Source organism: Hirundo rustica, chromosome 6, assembly GCF_015227805.2.
Source record: "Hirundo rustica isolate bHirRus1 chromosome 6, bHirRus1.pri.v3, whole genome shotgun sequence".
NCBI classification, from domain to species: domain Eukaryota; kingdom Metazoa; phylum Chordata; class Aves; order Passeriformes; family Hirundinidae; genus Hirundo; species Hirundo rustica.
In genome coordinates this window covers 6660720-6682708 of record NC_053455.1, presented here as the reverse complement: position 1 = coordinate 6682708, position 21989 = coordinate 6660720, and the positions used below count along the sequence as shown (strand labels likewise).

The window sequence follows — 21989 nt, the reverse complement described above, 5'->3', positions numbered from 1 at the left end:
GAGTTGGGGGAGAGGCTGGAGAAAGGAGAAGATCTCCTAATGAGTGCTGGCAGTCACTCAGCTGATGTGGGTACAGGGCAGGAGCTCAGTCCCCAGCAGCGCAGGCTGCAGTAAGTGCTGTGCTCTCCTGGCTGAAAGCAGAGTGGGGCTCGTGTGGAGCCTGCAGGAGTGGAACTGCAGTGGCACACACCCTCTTGTGGCAGGAAGGGACAAGTCCCAGCACAAAGCAGGGTGGCCTCTTGTTTTCTGTGCTCACTGGTTTGCCTTGCTCACTCTTTTGTGATCGGTGAGCATCCCTCACTCGGGTGCACCACGTGTGCTTTGCTGCACTTACCTCCTTCGTCTTTCTGTTTATGCCGTGCCCTGAATCTGTTCTGTTTGTCTTGCAAATTCTAAAACTTCACCCTATTTAAATCTGGTTTTATCAGTATTTGGATTGTATTTCAGCTTTAAAGTGCCCTTTCTCACTAAGTTGCTAACATACTGAAAATATGCCTTACGGACTAAAACATGTAGGAGCAAAAAAAGCTGGAAAAAGAAACAAAGATGCTGAAGAAGCTACTAGTTTTGTGTCTTAAATAGCTTAGTTTGTCTGAACCACTCTGAAGGGGTCATGTATAGATTAGGGGATAACGTGCTGCTTTTCCCAGCTGTTTGATTAACCAGCTTAAAGATGGGTCAAATGCGCAGGAGCAGAGCGCAAGGAAGGCACATCATCACCTTCCAAGCGCAGAGAGGCCCTATAGCATGTTTGCACTTTATCAGATTTGCCCCATAATAAGCTGTACGCTCCATTCAGCACTCTAATTAACCCAGGAAAGCTCTCTGGCTCAGTCTTTGCTGATAGCATGAACCTCACAAAGCCAGGCAGTCTCACCAAAGTACCTCTAAATAAGATTAAGCAAAGCGAGCCAGCCATGAAATAAAATGTAGGCTAAGTGTCGAGCAAATACTATTATTTGCTTTCATTTGGTACCAAGTTCTGCACTTGGCATGAGGCGTCCAGGCATTTAATGTGTGAGTTGCACTGGCAGCCCCTAACAAGTGCTGACAGATGAGACTTTAACCATTAATGTTTCTCTGTACAGACAAAAATAACCAAGTGCTCTATGACAACACTTATAAGTACGAGTTGATGGTATTTCCTACAACTCTTAAGCACTCCTGGTTCCCATTGATGCCCTTCAGGATTGGGAATTGTGTGTTGGTGGGCTCCTCTGGAGTGTGATGGCAGACTGGGTAATGCTGGGATATTAGAGGAAAGGAGAAAAGCCAAGGCTGGTGGCAGATTTGTAAAGTGACAGGTTCCTTAGCCCTGTGCTGTTGCTAAAGATCCTTGTCAGACAGCAGGAAAAAAAAAACCAAACAAGTAATGGAGGATAGAGCAGGTACAGATACACCGAGTCCTGAAAGCTGTTACCTGTTTGAAGAATGGATCTCATCCTCCTTTCTTTGCCTTTTCAGGTATCTTGCAATATCTTCAGAACTCTCCCACCTAGTGACAGCAATGAATTTGATCCAGAAGAAGATGAGCCCACCTTGGAGGCATCGTGGCCGCATTTACAGGTTTTTGATTATTTCCCTCAGAATTCTTGTCATTGCTTAGTGTATCTAATAATTTTCTCGGGTTTTTTTTTAACCTGTGAATCAGAACTAGTCTCTGAGACACTAACATTTATTAATACTGTTTATGATTCTAATATAGTGCCTACAGAGATGAGAGAGAACTTCGTGATACTTGCAAAACGTTAAAGATTTCTTTCAAAATTATATTGATGTTGTCTCTCATATTCCTGTTTTCCCTCATTGATTTAAAAATTATTTTGCTTTCCCAGCTGCTTTGATGCACAAGTGTTTTTCATCAACTTCAGCAAGAGCATTGTGAGGATGACACTGCAGGCAGTTTTGCTTTATTGAGGGTGGTTAATATTCATATGAAAGTGCACAGGTGCTGGCAGCTGATCAGAAAAATGAATGAGAAGCTGCATCCCTATCTTAGTCCTCCTTCCTCTCCTCGAGGTTTGCTCCCAGGTGTTTGTACAGGATTCAAGCTCACTGAGTAGCATCCCTTCCTCTGAATTTCAGTTGTCAAAACAAGGGCTATTGAGACCCCCATGTGCAATAACACTGCATCCAGGTCTGGAGTTACTAGCATGAGAAAATTGTGGACCTGTTGGAGCGGGTCCAGAGAGGGGGTGCAAGGATGATCAGAGAGCTGGAGCACATGTCCTGTGAGCAGAGGCTGAGACAACAGGGGTTGCTCATCCTGGAGAAGAGAGGGCTCCAGGGAAACCTCATTGCAGCCTTCCAGTACTTGAAAGGGAGCTTATAAAAAAACAAGGAAGAGTGACTTTTTAACGTGGTCAGACAGTGATAGAATAAGGAGAGATTCAGATTACGCTTCATTAAGAAGTTCTCAGCTTGTGAGGGTGGTGAGGCCCTGGCACAGGTTGCCCAGAGAAGCTGCCCCATCCCTGGGAGTGTTCAAGGCCAGGTTGGGTGGGCCCCTGGTTGGATGAGCAACCTGGTCTTGGGAAGGGTGAAGTGAGGTGGTCTTTGAGGTCCTTTCCAACCCAAACCATTCCGTGGTTCTGTGATTTTGAATGAAGAGCATAAACTAAGCTGGAGAAAGCTTCATTGATACTGATGCAGTAAATTCTTTTTTATAAAATATAGATGAGGATCCTCTGTGTGTTAGTCAGGATAATGACTCACACCACTGGTAGATTTACAAGAAGTTTCCTTGAGTAACAGTTTGTGGAGTTTGGAGTTTTGTGAGCAAAGGAGCAAAATTGATCTCAGCCTGAAATGAGGATTTTGTTTTACAGTTGCATTCACAATCCTGTGAGTGGTTTGTCTCACTCTTTTGTGGTCTCTAATTCAGAATCTGTTGAAATGTAGGTTCATCCCTCATTTATATTTAAATTTCATAAAAAATAAGAATCTTCAAAACTTCAAGGCAGCTCTGAGGAGCTGTGCCTGCCTGGAAACAGTGCATTCGGTGACACTGGTGCTGTAGTTCAAGAAATCATTGCTTGCATAGAAATGATGGAATTTCTTATCCAGTGGATGACTTATCATTGTCAAGAAGAAACTCACCAAAGTATTTGTGAAAAGTCGAAGGAATTGGTTTCCTGATGATTTAATGTTGGTGTTATGTAAGCTGTCACTTTTCCCACAACCTATTTCTAAACCTCTCTCTTGCTTTTTGATTTCCTATTACTTCCTTGGAGAAGTCAGAGAATGCTGTTACAAAGTACCAGCAGCAGTTTTGCAGCATATTGCTGTCATGGAAAAGTTTAAAGTTATTTTAAAATGTATTTTAAATGTATTTTAAAAATTTCTCCTTTCAGTCTCAATATTCATACTCACTAAAGACAAAAAGGAAAACGTTTTCAATGGCTTCTTCTTTATGAAAAGGTTCTGCAATGAGAATGGCTGGCTGGCAGCTCATTATCAGTGACACAGCAGAGTTGCTGTCTTATGAGGCCACAGCAGTCTCTGTTTCACTTCACTTCCTTGTTCCCTGGTTTTTATACTCTTCTTTTTCTCCACTAAATGAAAAGTCTTGCTGTCCCACTGAAGACTTTAGGTAGAGATGGAATTGCATGAAAATAAGCAGATTTTCTCCAGCCCTGAGGCTAATCTTTACAGTAAGTTAGGAACGTCTGAATAAATTCTGGTTTGTATTCTTCGTCTGTGTTTCAAGCTGTACTAGAATGCTACTCTAAGCAGTTTCTAATTTAATTTAAATATTTCCAAACTGTTTCACCAGCCCCTTCAGAATTAAAATGTCTGTATTTGATGTGATTTCAGCATTTCAGAGGGCAGTTTAAATGTGCTTCCCAATTACTCTAGGAAGCTTTACAAGATGATAACAAGCATTACAAGATGGCAGTGATTGTTCTTGTGGGTGAAATGCCTTTGACTGGAGTTAAATAAGCAAAGGCAGCTTAAAAACCTCATGTAATTAATTTTAACTAAAAGGTGGCAATTTGATAAAGGAGAAAGATATTTTCCGTTATATTAACCCATTGTACTGGAAAAAAAAAAGCATTTAATCTTCTAACAAAATAATTTAGGGGAATACTAAAAAGATAAAGATAAATTAAAAACTAAACCCATGTTTTGTTTATTTTTTCTTTTGCAGCTTGTATATGAGTTTTTCATACGATTTTTGGAAAGCCAAGAATTTCAGCCCAGCATTGCCAAAAAGTACATAGATCAGAAATTTGTATTGCAGGTAAGCTGGTGTGTTTTCTTTAAGGCTTAGTGTCGCTTTTGGGGGAAAAAAAAAATCCTGTACAAAGATTTTGTTGAGAATTTGAAAGTGTAACTTCATTTGCAACAGAAAAAGGCTAAACCAGCATCTACAGTGAAAGTTTTCAATCTAGGAAGGGAGTGGAAAAAGGTGTGTGTGTGTGTTTATATGTCAGTCTCTGTTGCTATAGATACATAAAATAGATGGTTTGGATCCAGTTTTGATACCTCAATCAAAATATTTGACTTACTGGTTTTGAGAGAGAGCTGAAACAGTAACTTGAAAAATGAAAAGTCTGCTACAAGTAGACTCAAAATGCAGTTCATTCTATCTAGAGAGACTACTTAAACACCAGTTTTAATGTGTCTTAATATTGTTTATACATACAGAGGTGATTGAAGGAGGTTGTTTTGTGTGATAAGCCAGGACACTCCACACAAACATCTTTTGCCTTCAGATTTGAGAACAGGCCTGTCTTGGGTTTTCTTTTCCCTGCATGAGTTTTTGTATAACTGCAGAGTCAGAAAGAACTTTGTGCTTGATGCTGTTTGTAGCTTGCTGTTGAAATCAGGGGAATTTAGAAAGGTTCCTACTTAGTTAGAAAAGGTATTTCCTTGCAGGCTGACACTTGAATAAAAAACAAACTAGAGTTGGCAGGAGATACTCAGCATTTCTGAAGACTTTTCTCTTGCCCCTTATCACTCATGGAGCTTTTATTTTTCCCTGTAGTGCTCAGGCAATGAAAGTTGTGCTTTTACTGTTCATGTATGTTGTTTGGAGAAAGAATCCCTGAAAAATGTAGTGAAAAGAGTAATTTCTGTCCTTATATTCAAAATTTCAAAGCAGGGAATTCAACTTCCTTCTCGGTGCCACAAGACTTTCTTCATCCTACAAAAGCAATAGGATATTACTTACATTTTTATTTTATCCATCTCCTAAACACAAGAGCATTTTTCATCTGGATCAAACCAGATGATGGTTTCCTTTTTGTTCATCTCAGTACTGATTTGACAAGGAGTTGCACCAATGTGTTCATCCAGTACCTGGTGGAGATAAAAGAACATGCATGATAAATCACTCCTGACAGGTTTTTCCAGGCTGGTTTTAGTTTGATTAGATAGAGCAGGATTGCATTAGGATGAGTGCATGTACTCTCCTTCAAAATCCAGCAAAAATAATTCTCAGATGCTCCTGTTCTGTGCTGCTGAACTTGGTCATGACTGGCAACATCCCACTCGCACCCTTTTAAGACATTCATAACTGTCAGTTTGGCACAGGAGAATGGGTCTAATCCAAGGATTTTAATGTGGTTTTTTTTTTTTTAATCCTGCTAGTTTTCATTAAATCTACTAAATGGAAGAATAGCACCTGCTGAAAGAGAGGAATATGAGAATTTAAAACCTATGTATCAGAAAACATGATATGACAATTAAGAGGTCAAAGGAGATTCCTATGTTCTTGCCATGTGGTTTGGCGATGCAAATTTTTATGTTGTTGTGCACAGTGTGTCAATTTAAAATTCACATTTTTCTATAAAAAGTTCTATTCAGCCACATGTATATACACACAAAAGCAAGTAGATAAATTTCCCTGTGTGTAAACTTTGTGTATGAACTGGGGTTCCACTTCCTATTGTGTTTGTTGTGTGTCAGGAGTAACTCCTGAGTATCTGCAACTGAGATCCCTTACACAGGAAGGCAATTTGTGACTTAAGAACATAAAGCAGTTTTGGTGTCCTGTGACACTGGCAACACAAGTGGGACATTTGGAGTATTTGGAATCAACTTCTTCTCAAAAATTTTTTTTTTTTTTTTAATTTTAATGAAGTGTTTCTTGGCAGTAAGGATGCCTGTATGAAAAAAAATATATTAAAAAGTTACAGTATTTTAAATTGACTGTTTTTCAAACTTTTTGCTTGTTTACTTGCCTTTTTTTTTTTTTAAGTATAGCTGTGTTTCTGGCTTTCAGCTGTATGTTGTGTTTTAATAGAATACTGTATTTACCAGTGTAGCTGTTCATTTCTAAAGCCTGCTTATGTACAGTTTGAAATGGTTGGCAGTGGTTGCTAAGAGACATACTATTCAAATATATCCACAAGTCTCTGTGTTATGTAGGTTGCTATTTTGGAAAATTAATTTCCCTTTTCTGTGTATGTTTAGAATAGTCAACATAAGTTATGGTAGTCTTGCAGCTTATCCATAAAAATAAGACTTTATTGTTGAAACCTGATAACAAATTGGACATAGCAAAATAATTGTCTTATTTATTTCTTTCTTTTTTAAAATGAGAGACCGGGTCTTAGTTTTGCAGTGTTTCCAGAGAGGATCTGCATAAGAAAACTGGAAATAAAAATACTTTTCAGTCCAGTAAGAAGATGAAAAACATAAAAGCTTCCAGCTGTTTGCTGTCTTAGGCTGAAATGTGCTATTTGGGGGAAGGATGAGGTGACTATTTATTTATTTAAATCTAGAACTAACTGAACAAAGCAATGTGTTTATAACCTCTGGAGGGCAGCTGACAAACCTCATACTGCCATCATGAAATCCCACCAGAGATTCTTACTGCGAGGAAAATACAGTGAGGTCTCATTGCAAGCTGCAGAAATGTTCAAAACAATGAGGAAGAATGAGTGCATCACTCCTAGACCTGGATGTTAGAAAGCAAAATCCCAGACAGCCTAACAACTCTTAATCAAATTTTCTTCCTATCTTTTTTCACCTCTCAAAGTGTAGCAGTTTAACAGAGATCAGGTGTAGCATGCATACACTGACATATCTACTTGTAATAGGTATTTATAATTTATCTGTTTATGTATCTAAGATTATTTTGTTTTCTGCCACTCCTGTAATGATTTTCTGACAGCATCTTACCTATTTGTAAGACCTGTTTGACAAACTGCCTTTATTTCTCTTGCAAGATGGGTACTGGTTGACAGTGACTTTCTTTTTCATGCAAGACAGATACTGGTTGCTTAGGATTACTAAAAATTACCTGAAATTCCCTGTTTTCTGCACATTTGTGGCAGTTGGTTGTGCTTTTTGCTTTTAAGTAAGGTTTACCTCTGAATTTATTCCAAACATCCACCAGAACAGCCAATGTTTTGGTGTCACAAAAAATGAAGAAGGTGGCTAAGGGGAAGGTCATACTTTTGTAGCAGAGGATTCAAGGGGAACAAAACAAAGTTCTGCAGGTGATATTCCTGCTGCTCATTTCATGCAGCTTCAGGTGTCAGTGTTTGGGATGTATTTTGTACAATACCAGACACTAAAACGCCTCTCTTGATTGAGTCTTACAATCATTTTGCTGTTTATTTAAGAGCTACTTAGTAAATTTGGGTTTTCTATTGTTGTTGGTTTTTTTTTTCCTTTGTTCATCGTTTTGTTTTGGTTTTTTAATTGTTGTTGATAATGAAATCATCATTTTGTTCAAAGTGGAGGATTAATTCTCTCTGATGCTTTTGATTTGTGGCCATTGGTGGGGATCCTGTAACAGCAGATCCAGTGCTGGCATGGACCTCCCTGTTCAGTCTTTCCACAGCATGAAGGCCATGCAATCACTAGGAAGGCTTAAGAGCTCATCATATAAATTGCAAGCAATTAGAAAAATGTGACCTTGACACAATGTTGTGAGAACTAAGTATTAGAGCAAATAAAGATCTTCTGGTTCTGCAGAGTCAGGGACTGGTGGATGGTAAAAGGCAAACTGTCTTACCATATTTATTTTTGGGGAGAAGGAGGGCAGCATTTTGGAGTTAGTTAACCACAAATTTATTATTCTGAGTTTTGTGATGTTATCCTGAGGTTCCAGCAGATTTTTTTAATGCTGGATATCTACTCCTTGGGTACCATGGATGTCACATTCTTTCGTTCATGTGTTTTCATGAATTCAGTTTCATACAGAAGTCTGCGTGTCCTGCTTGTCAAATGTCTCCTGTTTCAGTTCTCTTTTTCCTTTAAACACAGCTGTTGGAGCTGTTTGACAGCGAAGACCCTCGAGAACGAGACTACCTAAAAACAGTCTTGCACAGAATTTACGGCAAGTTCCTGGGTCTTAGAGCATTTATCCGAAAACAGATTAATAATATTTTTCTACGGTAAGTTGTGGAAGAAGGTGCTTTTCGCTTACGAACGCTTTAGGAAACTGATATATCGCTTATATTTAACTTTTCTTTTTTTAGATTTGTTTATGAAACTGAACACTTCAATGGCGTAGCTGAACTGTTGGAAATTTTAGGAAGGTAAATGAGTCTTTTTTTATTATCTAACTCAGACTTCCCTTGTGGACATGTCAGGGTAGTGTCGGATTCGGAAAAAGTATTATGATAATCCCCGATTCTGAAAACAGATGTGAGCACATGCTCATCTTTAAGCCCATGTGCAAATCTCTGTGACATCTTTGCCAAGAATATATAACTACATGCAAGCTCCAGCCAAAGTGTTGGGTCGATTTTATGTGTACGAGTCCATTAAATACTGCACACTTCATCCTTACATGCAGGAAGATTATTTTCTTCTGCGCACACTTAGCAGATTGAATGTTTTAAGTGACTCTAATTTTGGTAGGTTAATTCCTCGAGACCACCTTGCTTACATGAATTTACAGACCACATAGACAAGGTCTTAGCTGTTTGGCAACAGGTTTGTGCAGCTGCTGATGTGATTATTCCTAATGGGAGCTAGATTGCTACCTAGATCTGTAGTGCCCTGCTAATATAAAGCAGGACCAAAGTCAGCACCTGTTTACAAGGGCTGTTTGTAACCAGGTGCTGACTGCTAAATATATTTTAATCTAGAAAGTGCTTGTTCAGAACTCAGTGTTGCTCTCTGTGCTGATGACACTGACAAGTATTTCTTTTTTAATTTCCAGTATTATCAATGGTTTTGCTTTACCACTCAAGGCAGAGCATAAACAGTTTCTGGTGAAGGTGCTGATCCCTTTACACACTGTCAGGAGTTTATCACTCTTCCATGCACAGGTAAAAATTATGAAAATGTTTTCTATAACAATCAGGCGTATATATTTTAAGGTTGTTTTGTAAATTTAATTACATGCATATAAAAAGTAGGAGAAAATTCTAAATGTGGAAAAAATACAGTAGTTTTTTTCCAAATTAATTCAGTATCCTTTGTATGATAAATATCTAGTTTCTGCTCTGATCAGATAATTAAAAGCATAACATACATCTGTAATATCTTGGAAATTTTATTTAGTAGTTAAGCTCTCTTTCTAGGTTTTCTCTCTGCTCTGTTCTCATTCTCACAAGTTTGCCTTTTCCATTCTCTCTCCCAAGAGAATATTTGGGTTTCCTTAGTCTTGTGCTGTCAAGGGTCTTCTTCATCCTGGCAACCTTCTGAATACTAATACCCACATTTTTTCATTTAATATTCTCCCTTACAGATTCCTTAATACTGCATTTATGCTCTCATACATCTCTTTATACCTCTAACTTAGGTGATGTAATTTTCCCTCTGATAACTGCTACCTGTTGCCTTTCTTTCTGATTTTCAGATAGTGCAATATTTCTTATGGTGATAAAGCTCTGCTTTCTAAGTGTCTTATTCCAGGTTTTAGCTGTGTTGACTCATCTTGAAAGAATTCTCATAACTTTACCGTATAAAATTAGTAAAAAGACATCTTTTAAGAGTGTGACAGAAGCTTCAAAACATTGCTTGTATGACTGTTTTTAGAATTCCACGTTGTTCTGATTTTTGTTTTATGTGCTACTTTGTCACTCTAATTGTTTTTGTGACGTGTCCTCTTCTTTCTTATAAACTGAACTTTGGATTTGCACAGTGCAAACCATGCATGTCAGTCTAAAACTAGAGGTAGCTTGAGAGAGCTGAATAGCATCTTGCCTTAATTGTCTCTTTTTTAAAAAGTTGGGGTTTTGTGGTTTCTTCATAGAAATGTTCTAATTTTCTTTTCATAAATTCTTACCTCTTCACAGCTGGCGTATTGCATAGTACAGTTTCTGGAGAAGGACCCCTCACTCACAGAACCAGTAAATATTTCTTCCATACTTCTTTTTTTCACTATGAATAGTTTACCCTGTAGAGAGAAAAGTAAAAAAATCTAACTTCTTTTTCCTTCTAATTTAGGTCATTAGAGGTTTAATGAAGTTCTGGCCAAAAACCTGCAGTCAGAAAGAGGTAAGTGATATACTAGTATTACAAAAAAGAAAAAAAGTTATTTTGCTGTAGAACATAATAAGCAGGGTATCTTTAAATATTTCGTTGTTGCCAGCACATGCTGTGGTGAATCCTGGTATTACTTCTTCTGTATGATTTTTCAATACTTTATTTCTAGTTTTTTGAACAGTTTTGACTGTGAAAAGTTTGGTAACTGTGGTTTCTATTCACAAAATAAGTCCTGGTACTTCTGCAGAGAATTTTTTAGAAAGGAGAAAATAAAACATAGTTGAGGATAGATTGGAAAACTGTTAGAATATGAATTGTTTACATATGAAGGCAGTATTTTTCCAGTGAGGATGAAGGATACTTTATGTGGTGTTTACCTACTAAACATGTAAAAGATGCAGTTAAACATTTGCATTTTTGTTTCAGATGCAAATCAGAGTTTCCCAAGTGAGGTTTTGTGAAACAGCAAAACTGCTATTTTGAATATTGCTCTCAAAAATGAGGTAAAATTAGGAGAATCTCCTTAGTTATTAAAGTTAAAGCCTTGGTTGTTCAGATCTTTGTAGGAGACAAAGCTTTCAGCATGGATGTATTTACTGGTGCAATTCTGAATTTCATTCAGAATACTTTAAATGCAGCACTTGAAGAAGAAACTTGTCCTTGTTTTAAGGGACTGAGTCTAAAAGTCCAGCAGTAGAACTGATGACATTTTTTGAGAGAGGGTCTCACTGAGCTAGTGAGGTTTCCGTTTCTTCCTGAAGCAGTGCAATTTAAAGGTTTACCAGCATTCTGCAGAGCAAGATGATTTGGAGGTTTTATAGTCAATGCTTTCTTTTTTGTCTTTAGGTCATGTTCTTAGGAGAGCTGGAGGAAATCTTGGATGTAATTGAACCATCCCAATTTGTCAAAATCCAGGAACCCTTGTTTAAACAAATTGCCAAGTGTGTCTCTAGCCCTCATTTTCAGGTCAGTGGTAGAAGTTATTGTTTTTACAGGAATGTAGAGTCTCAGTTTCAAATGCAACTCCCCCCAAATGCAAACATTATTTTATGTTACATTTTTGAATACTTGTCTTCTGTGGAAGAGGATATGTTGGGGTGGAAGGTTAGGTCTGAGCTCCCTGAATAACTTGTTAGAGGTGTTTGGGGTTACAGCACAGAACTTGTCCTTCTGAGATCCTCATAAATCCTTAACCTGTGCCCAAGCAGACTTTGAGCCCTTCTCACTGAGTGACAGGTGCTGGCCCTGTAGACAATGGAGGATGGATTTGCTCCTTGGTTTTGGTGCAGTATTGTGCAGTTGTTTTCTGACTTGTTTCCTTCTAACCAGGTAATGATGTGTCTAGTTAGAGGCGACACAAACTGTAGCCTATTTTAATCACATTGTATAAGGGGAGGAAGGGGAGTGGATGGGATGTAAATGGATATGTGAAGAGGATATAGAGTTCATGGCCTGTGGTGTCTCCATATTAAGACACTGATGATCTGTCCTGGCACAAAGACAGATGTGACTTTTCAGCTCTTCCTTGGACTACATCTTTTTTTAAATCATAATTCAGATCAGCATCCTCCTTCCTATCCCCCAGCTCCTCTCCAGGGTAATTACTGTCCTTGGTACCTTCCCCACACTTATGATTTCTCTCTCTTATCCAGCCCAGCTACTGCGCCTTTCCCTGTCTCCTTCCTCTGGTATCCCAGCACTGCTGGATTTTTTCCAACTGCATTCTTCCTGATTTTGGGAAAGGGTGATGGGAGCTCGCTCGCTCTCTCTCTCTCGCTCTCGCGCTCTCTCTCTTTGCTCTTCCTTCCCCTCCTCAACTGCAGCACTGATGCTGTGTCTGCACCCAGTCTTCAGTGAGCAATAACACATTGCTCAGGAAATGGAGAATGGGTGCTGTGGGATCAGAACTACAGGATAGAAACTTAATTCCATTAATGCATATTATGCTGCTGATTTGAATTTAATTCCAAAACTAATGACTCCTGTTAGCTCATCTTCGTGGAGTTTCTCTGTAATTTGTTTTTCCTTCAGAAAATCATGAAATTACAGGTATTTGAATTCCTGCTAATATTTTATTTCTTTGACTGTAAGGTGGCTGAAAGAGCACTGTATTATTGGAATAATGAATACATCATGAGTTTGATAGAGGAGAACTCAAACGTTATACTTCCCATCATGTTTTCCAGCCTTTACAGGATTTCTAAAGAACACTGGAATCCGTAAGTTTGTGCATTTACACACTTTGTCTTACCATTTGACATCCCACTGATAAACTTAGGGAATGTCTGCTGAAAAACATCTGAATGGGAGAGGTGCAGACTCAAAGCTGCTCTGAGCAAGTGCAACTCTGTTAATGCCAGTACATATTAGTCTGCACTTGAACTTGTCTCAGTGTTTTTAATTAACTGGTATGTGTACAAAAATCACTACCTTGTGGGATAAAAATAGGCCTTCTCACAAGCTGGAAAAAAGAAGAAATTAAATGTTACATTAATATTGAAGGAAAAATGTTGCTCATCAAGTGTTTCTCCTACGCAGTTTTTTTTATAAACGGGTTGGCTCTCCAGCCTGATTGTAAATTGTCTAGAAGATTATCACTTGGCATTAATAAAGCTTTGTAGATGTATCATCAACTGAAACCTCTGGGAGACTTTTGGTGTTGGCATTGTTTTAAAAACATCCATGAAACATACAGACAGTATAGTCTTAGGTCAGGGTTTTTTCCTAAATTTATTGAAATACAGCTGTTCTCTATGACAGTAATTGAGCAGTTACTTTATATTGATATAGTGATAATTAGGCAATTTTATTTTAAACTGAATGCCCTAGTAAAGTGCTTTAGTGAAAAATTCTATTACAGTTAGATGACATATATCCTGTATTTTAGTTGGAAAGTTTTTCTAAGTCAAGATGATTAGCATTTAGTAAAACCAATATTTTTTATGAGCTGTGCTATGTGCAAGTCCCAGTTCCTTTGAGACTTTACTGTAAAATGTTTCCTCTTTTCAAACATTGGTCTTTTTGTTCTGTACCTAGTCAAACTTTCAAGTGTGCTTACATGACAAATCTAATGCTGCTGGAAAGCCTCTGTAACGTAACACTGGTCACAAAAGGACGCTTTCCATGGCACAGTACTCCAGTACCAGTATCCAACCTTTTATATTATGCACTGGGATGCTTCTGGTAATGAGAATATTCCAGTTCACAGAGTTTTCATACCCATAGAAATTTTGTTATACGAGCCAGGTAAAGGCACATCTAAAATAACGGAGATATTTAAACAATTTTTGTGTTTATAAGACAATTTTTCACGTAGGCAACAAAAATGAAAGTTTATTTTGAAGAGCTGAGAGAGACAGGGGAGTGTGGGAAATGGGACCTAGTTTGTGTGCTGTAAGGATTAGCTCCAAAGGTTCCTGGCACTTGTACTGTTGATTCACTGCCTCCTGGCTGAAGAGCTGCTTCTTAAGCAGCTCTGGGTCTGAATATGACTGGCAGAGTAGTGGATCAGGAACTGTGAAAGGGAAAATGAATATGAACTGTATGAGCACAGGGAAATCACTCCTGAAATACAGCTTTGTATTTTGCATAGATGCACTGAATATTCAGCTTCATAGAAGAGTCATAAGGAAATATGAATCACTTTCATTTTGTGTTTGAATTCTGTTCCTTCTGCCAGCATTGATGATTTGAATCTCTGAAGTTGCATTCAGAATTGCTCCACAGCATGAGGGAAGGGACTGTAGTTACATGTAATAGCTTTCTGTTGTTGCCTTTTACCCTGGAGTTTTGGCCTGCTCCATTTCAGTAGTCAGCATGGACATGAAAGCTGATTCTCACCTTTAAGTATGTAAATCAAAAGCAGTTTCACTGAAATCGAAGAATTTACATAACCATACTTGCAGGAACAGAATTGGTCACAGAAAGGCTGGGAAGAGAAGACACTTTTTATTTCACGTTTGATTTCACCTGAAACTAATGGATTCCTTTCTTTCTTCTTCTTCCATGTTTCACAGGGCTATTGTGGCTTTAGTCTACAATGTGTTGAAGGCATTTATGGAAATGAACAGCACCATGTTTGACGAGCTGACAGCCACTTACAAGTCAGATCGTCAGCGGTAACTTTTTAAAGCTTTTTTTTTTTGTCAGCTTGCACACGGCCTGCAGTTTAGTTCTCCCCTTACACTCAGGTGCAATTGCATAATCTCAGACATAAAGACCCTGCACCATTTTTGCCCTTGCCTGCTCGTTAGGCTTCTCTTTGCAGGATGTGAGATTGTGTGTGCAGGTTGTTCTTTAAGCCTTCAGTAAATACAGTATCCATTGCATGGCTTGGGAATCCGCATTCCTCATGCAATTCCTTTTTGACTCTGCATTCCAAAACACTTAAGTGTATCAAGGCCTTTAATAATAAAAAGAAAACAAGGGTTTAAAGGTAACACTTCCCTTAAAGACTTCAAAAAAAAAAAAGAAAACTTACGCCGAGATTTGAGACCCATGAGGGAAACCCCTAAGATTTGATTTTCCAGACTGCTCTTTGTAGGCTGGATGTGATCTTAAAGCCAAGAGACATCTCTCAGCCTTTTTATTTCTTATTCAGAGTTGCTGCTGTATCTGAGTCTTTCAGCATGCAGGATCCATTTAATACACCACTCATAGAGGCATTAGTTCAACTCCAGTGGTGGCTTGTCTTTCCTCCTATTTTCCCTAATCTTTATTTCTCCATTACAATGCAGCATCTTTTCTCAAAAGTTTCACCTCATGCAAAGATTAGGTGAAAAAAATGAGGAAATTTCAGGAACTTTGAACAGTTTGCCACTTCATTTAAGTCATACCTTAGCTGTGACTCAAGGTTCCCCCAAGCAATGCAAAGGGCACTGCATGAGGAACAGAGGTTTTTAGGGCAGTCCAGCCTTGAAAGTCTCTTGGCTGTTGCAGTTTTTTTGACTTGTGTGACTGGAGTTTCACTGACCTTTCATTCCACTTTGTTTTATAGCCCAAAAAATCTGCACATAACAGGCTAGTTCATTAATATGGTATTTTACTTTTAGAGACTTGTTTAAACTAAGAAGTCAGATATTCTTGGTATGTATTGGTAAATAAGTGCCAATCTCTTAGTGCAGTTGAGACAAAACTGTGTGGTTTCTTACCAAAAAGGCAAAGAATTTTTGGAGGGATCATCTAATCCAGCTATTCATGGAGGCAGCTTAGTGACCTAAATCACTTTGTGTTGCACTTTGCCTCTTAAGATGAGAAATTACCTTTTGAACAGGACCAGACACTGCATAAATTATCAAAAAATTTTTATTGTCTTGGTAATGGGGGAGGTTTAGTGGCTGAACTGGACAAATAATTTCATTTGCACCTGCTGACATTGTATTTTTTACCAAGGCTGGTGCTAACCATTTCACCATTTTTATTTACTTCTTATGATTTTAAAATCTGAATGTATAAACTGGAGTTTTTACCTTAATGTTTTCAGAAAATCTTTAGCATCTTAATAAAGCCATATTTCAAAAGGGTAGCTTTGATACCACTTAAAGCTTGAGGAGAAATATGTTTAATATTAATGACTGGAATAGGTGAAATAGGTAAGTTGGATGAAATGATCATCCTCTAACAGACCTTTAGGTAAGCAGGCGTGTATTTCCTAATGATTAGAAGATAAATATTGGTAAGTAGCCTGAAAATGTAAGGCTATTTCACTTATTCTTGTATTTAATTCTAAATACTTTCCAGTAAAAATAGGCTCTTTTTATTTCCTTTTCCTTTTCTTCAGGGATTTATCTGAAAGTTGTTTGTACTTTTTTATATGCTTAAAATCCTCTTGGGAAATCAAAATTCCAAACAAATGAGCCAAATGTTGGTATGTTGACTGAATCAAAGCATGTAGGAATATTTCTAATCCCTTGAAATACTTCTCAAGACGTCTGTGATTGGCAGAGAATCTGTGTATCTGTCATTGTTAGATTTCCATTTCATCTAAACCTACAAGGTGATGTCATAGAACTTGAAAGCATTTTGTGCCTTGCAGTCTCGAGGAGATTTATTCACAGTAGGCTGTGGCAGAGACAGGAAATTTAGAAAGCAAACAATGCAGGTAAAGTAAATGTTAGGTTTGCTGTTTAATTTTCTCAAATCAGCCACTGCAGTCTGTCGTTAAAGCAAATGCTACATAGATCTTGCAGGAATTTGGTGTGGAAAAAGAGTAACTCAGTGAACAAAAGGCACATCTTGTAGGTTGAACTTTGCCTTGGTTGGTGCCTAAGCTGTAGGGAAGCCAGCAGTCAATGTAAGTAAAAATAATAATTCTAAAAGAATCAGGGAGTGCTTTCTATTAAACCACTGTGATTTATGTGATTATTTATATCTTGAATAAATAAACATAAAAATAATTAAATAACTTAGTGCGTAATGGAAATTTTTATAATCTTGACAGATTAGTTCTGTAATAAAATTCCACTGCATCTTTTAATTCCTCATTGCAAAGTAGTGTCTGTGGACACTGTCACTTTGCTCAGCTTAGGTTTTCATACTGCATTGTTTAGTTAAATTTATGTAGGTAACAAAGAAAAAAAATTAAAAAATCAAATATATGTTAGGAAAATTGCAGTTGTGTTCAAGAAAATTCGTGCAGCTACCTAATGTCAACTATATGTTTTTTAACATAAATATTATACATTCTTCTCTCCTGCTAACTCTTTGTTTTATTTCATCTGTCAGTGAGAAGAAGAAAGAGAAAGAGCGTGAAGAACTGTGGAAAAAACTGGAGGATTTGGAATTAAAGAGAGGTCTTAGACGTGATGGAATAATTCCAACTTAACAAAAAAACAAAACAGCATTATTAACCTGTGGAGTCACACATTTATGTAGTAGAAGATGGAGCAACAGTTTTCTGTATTGTGCAACTTTACAGTAGATTTCACATTTGTTTCATTATTACAACAGCACTGTATATACCTGTCTCTAAGTAAAGGAAAAAAATAAGGACTTTAATCCAAAGTTTGGACAACAGATGGACTTCTCAGAACTTTGCAAACATAATCATTGTTTTAACCCTTCTTTAAAACCAGTCTTCAAAGATCTGTTGATGAAAATTGCAATGTCAGATTCCATTGTCAGGACCTGTTCCTTATTTATCGTTAGCAGAGAGTATAATACAACTTTCAAATGTGAACAATCTTAAAATTTAGCTTGTCTTTCTGCTAAACTGTTACGTGTATTTATAGTAAAAGAGAAAAAAGACTGTCATTTCCTTATGAGTTTGTGTAACATCCTCCTTCTCTGGATAACTTTACTGTAATTTGACTTTCTTTTCCTTTTGCACATCTTCATAAGTTGAATGTCCATTCAGATCAGGGCCATGAAAAACACTGGTCCTGAATAAAAGTTTTGTTTACTGGTGTGAGCATTTTTTTAGTACCAGGCTGTCTCTGGTGCTTCCTTAATTTGAACATTAGGAATTAAAAAACATGTAGGTGATGAACATCGTAGGAAAGGGAGCTTTGGATTCGTGCACCTATTTATTGCAAATCCAAATTAGTGTCCACAATCCTTGGAAAAAAAACCAACAACCAAAAAAAGGGCAGTGGTAACACCCTGGGCTTCAATACCTAACCAGTATTAGTGATACAGCATTGGACACACATGCCAGGGTTGGTTTAGAAACACTCAATTGCTGAATTATTACAGTATGTTCTTATTGGACCATTTAGAAAGAATAAAGACACATGCTAAACAACGCAAGTGTGAAATCAATCTCCAGTGGTCATGGATCTAATTGGAAATTGAGTTGAGATAGCAGTTTGGACAGTTTGGAGTTGTTGCCTTACTTTTTAATATGTATTTATAAAGTGTTCCAGCAAAAGAGGATGTAGCCTCTAAGAAACATACTCTAGTGTTTTTGTGGTTCTAGTACTATTACTCATCACAGTACCAGCCCTATGGTCTTAGCTGGAAAGGATTCTGGATTATACACTTCTGCATTCTCATCTGGATGCTCATTCCTAACTACTGTATTTGTTACCAAAAGTGGTTCTACAAATGCTACTGAAAAAAAAAAAATTCTGGAAATCCTAATGTTCTGAGTATTAATAATAAAGTTTAAAATGCTTTTATATCAAAGGTGCATTGTGACCAAATTGTTTAAAACAAAAGAGGAAAAAAAAAATACAAAAACAAAGAAGAGGGCTGTATTATAAGTATACATTATTGGCTATCTGCTTTGTATTTGAAAGTGGAATCTTACATCTTTGGTAGGTAAAATGCTGATAAGACTTATGTACAGTATATATTTAGCTAATGCAGTTGCATTATTCTATACCGGAAGGTATGTGTTTCGGGATTTTTCTCCAGGATGCTTTTGAACTGTTATAGACATATGACAACAGTGAATTGATAATCCTAAACCATCAATCCAGCAGTATTTACAGTATAAAAATGAATTGGTGTTCATGAGTCTTTGTGATAGTTGCAAACATGAATTTATGACCTGTTGCCATTGATAGAAATACAGTATAAATACAAGCTTGTATATTTTTCTTCCTACCATTTAAATATACAGTAGAATTTGAAGTTTTCTTCTTTTCAGGCATGGAAAAAAGGTAAAAAAGAATTCCCTCCCAGACTACTGACTGTTTCAGGATTATCAGGTCACAGTTTGTACTCCTGGGTCTGCACACACAAATGTTGTAAACTCAAGGTTTTGTAAGAACTTGACACTGTTAATTCTGGGGAAAAAAAAAAAAAAGTGAAACTAGTCATATGCAACACCAAACACGACATGATTTTATGGGATTATTATGAGCTACTTTTAAGAACGTTGACTGGGACGCAATGTAAATTAGGCAGTTACTGTCATAGTTGAAACATTTTATTTTAAAGTGCTGAAGCAAAGGTGCAAGCTGAAATACTGAAGATTAAATAAATTTATAACAAATCATGTCCCTTAGCCCATTGATTTTGACAGTCTTTTGTTTCTGTTACCAAAAAAACCCAAACCAGCTTTCTAGTGTGATTTCTGTGTGAAATGATCATTTCACAGTACAAGAGGGTGGACTCAAACTCATGCTCAAAGACTGTGTTCCATTGTGAAAAACTGAGAAAGAATGGAGGAATAAAACTTCATGTTTTTCACCTGGTGGAGTAAAACACAACAATGTGAAATTAGAAAAAGCACCTTGTCCTGTACTTAGAGTTTAGGTGAGTGTTGTTTGTTCATAACTACTTTTGGTTTTGCCATGTCGTTCTGCTATTGGTCGTACAAAACTGACGAGAACCTGGTGGGTTGCAATATTTCGTGGCCTCTGCCGCGGGGACAGCGGGGAGTGTCTGACGTTTAGACATGATTTATCACTTCTGAGAAGGAAGGTTCCTAAGGAGGAGGAGATGATGTGCTGTTGTTATGAAGTCACTTGACTCTAAAGGCTGGGTGATGCACCTGAAGAAGCACCTGCTGCCAGGATCCTGCCTGTGCCGCAGTCCCAGCGCCATGTCCGGCCCCACAGGGCTCCCACTGCTCCCGCTGGAGCTGCAGGAGGAGGAAGAGGAAGGCAGCCCGTGGGCCCAAGTGTGATCAGTGCGTCATAAATTACGCTTTTGTTTGCTTCTTGAGTTCCACAAGCCACCTTTGTTCATGTCAAAGTTGTTCTTGACTGCTCGTCCGGCAGGCGTTGGGTGGTCCTGCGTGTCCTGGGCCACATTGGTCTCCGGGGGAAGGGTTCTGAGCGCTGTCTGCTCACAGGAAAGAGCTGCAAGGGCATTGGGTCATGGGGATGTAACAACTGTGCAAGTAAAGTTCCTCTCATGCACTCTGAATTGACCACACGTTGCTTTCTTCATCTTGCACGTCTCCCTTACTGTTTTCCTTTCGTTGCTTTTGAGTGTTTTTTGTCTCTCTTCCAAAGGTTGGAATGCTTTAAATAAAAGTATTCTAATGCTGTTGGAGCGTTCGCTAGCAGAGTTACAGTAAATTTAATCTTGGTTTTGTTAGCATAAGTAAAAGGGTTTAATTTATTTTTTTATCTGTTCTCATATATGGAAAAATCGAGGGTGTCGGAGCCAAGAATTGCTTGAGTAAGAAATGCAGCAGCTGTACTCACATTATACGTGCGTAAGTACAGCCCTAGGCTCTCTCACTCGATGGAAAAGAAAATATATTAGGAGCTCTAAAAAGCTCTTTATTGTTTTGTGGAGTGGGAAAGATGAGATTCTTCTCCCTCCAAGTAAAACTGACATAACTTCCTTTTAGTTCTGTCTTTGAAAACAAAGATGCCCTTTTCTCTTAATTGTGTGACACCACTATCCCAAAGCAGTTGCCCTTAAAGAAGACAAAGGTGATGATGCTCAAGGTTGAAGAATGTTTTTATTTACTTGTAGATTTTTTTAAATTTGGCTCATGTGCTTCCCTTAGCAGCTCTGGAGTGATCCATGAATTAGTTTTTCCTAGTTGGTATGTGCAGCAGGTTTTATGTAGCCCAGTTTCCCATTTTGAACTCTCTGGAACAGCATCTTGAAACAGAATGGAACTACTTTTGGTTGAAAACTTTTATCCAAATGTTGCTTCCCTTCCACAGAAGCGTGTGCTTTTTATCACAACCTCTCTGAGTAAGAACTTTTGTTACTTGGATCACCTGCTGTAAATATGTTGTATTCATAACCTCATGGAGCCATGAGGAGTTTTCAAATATAAATAGTACTGATACATTTCTTGTTGTTGTCCTATTTTTGATTGTAGTATAGCTAATGACCTGTCATGTTTTTTGTTTCAAGGTTAGCATCTAGATTCATAGATCTTAATATTTTAGCATTTCATTGTTTAAGCAGGAGAGGGCAGCAAAAGTTCATTTTTCCCCATAGGAATGCTCTGATCCCATTACTGTTTTTAAACTTAGGTGCATCTAACTATCTGTGGGTAGGGGGGAAAACCAAAACTTTTTTATATATATTAAAAGGTGCATATGGAAATATATAGACTGGTTCAACCAGACTGTGAAAATGTCTTCTACTCTACATCCAAGTAATAATAAAAATATCTTTCACCTCTGGATAAAGTACAAGCAGGTCTTAAACTCTTGGATTCTAATGTCATTCTTTGCAAACAGTTTACTTTCTTAAAAATGGTATCAAAGAAACTCAAACTCAATGGTGCTCCCAGCTATAAATGTGTTATCTTCCTCTTTTGCACATGCTCAAGAGGCTCTGTACTGTGGGTGCATCTAAATAAAGAAGCAATGAAGTGTTTTCCAGGTGCTTGGCGTTTTTTTCCCCCTCTTCCCATCTAGACTTCATGAGCCTTTTCAGCCGTGAGCTTGCAGCAATCCGGTACCCATCTGCATGTGTCAAATATAAGGACTCTTGTCTGGAGGGAAAAAAACCCCGAAAAACGAAGCAGTGAGGTGATGATTTGAGTTTCAGACAGAATTACCAGTAAACACTCAGTTTTCATTAAGGTAATTTTTTTCAGAGGTCCTCTGATGATGGTGAGTATCCTTGTACCTCGCACAACCCCCCCCTGTGAGGGAGGTCAGGAAAAAGGCATCAAAGCCACACAGTGTTCTTTGGGAACCCTCTGAGCCTTACGCTTTACAGCT

General features: G+C 37.9%; 1 protein-coding gene across 2 annotated transcripts in view; it reads left to right on the top strand.

Annotated features, from left to right (window-relative positions):
• Positions 1-19339, top strand: part of PPP2R5E (protein phosphatase 2 regulatory subunit B'epsilon) — a 71057-nt gene extending 51718 nt beyond the window's left edge. For both annotated transcript variants that reach the window (XM_040066101.2, XM_040066102.1), the window contains exons 4-14: positions 1465-1566; positions 4151-4243; positions 8224-8354; positions 8439-8498; positions 9128-9236; positions 10209-10262; positions 10360-10410; positions 11245-11364; positions 12490-12617; positions 14415-14516; positions 17122-19339. In XM_040066101.2, the coding sequence (XP_039922035.1) occupies positions 1465-1566; positions 4151-4243; positions 8224-8354; positions 8439-8498; positions 9128-9236; positions 10209-10262; positions 10360-10410; positions 11245-11364; positions 12490-12617; positions 14415-14516; positions 17122-17221 (1050 nt within the window). In that variant the 3' untranslated portion in view covers positions 17222-19339. The remainder of the gene's footprint in view (positions 1-1464; positions 1567-4150; positions 4244-8223; positions 8355-8438; positions 8499-9127; positions 9237-10208; positions 10263-10359; positions 10411-11244; positions 11365-12489; positions 12618-14414; positions 14517-17121) is intronic.
• Positions 19340-21989: the final 2650 nt, after the last annotated feature.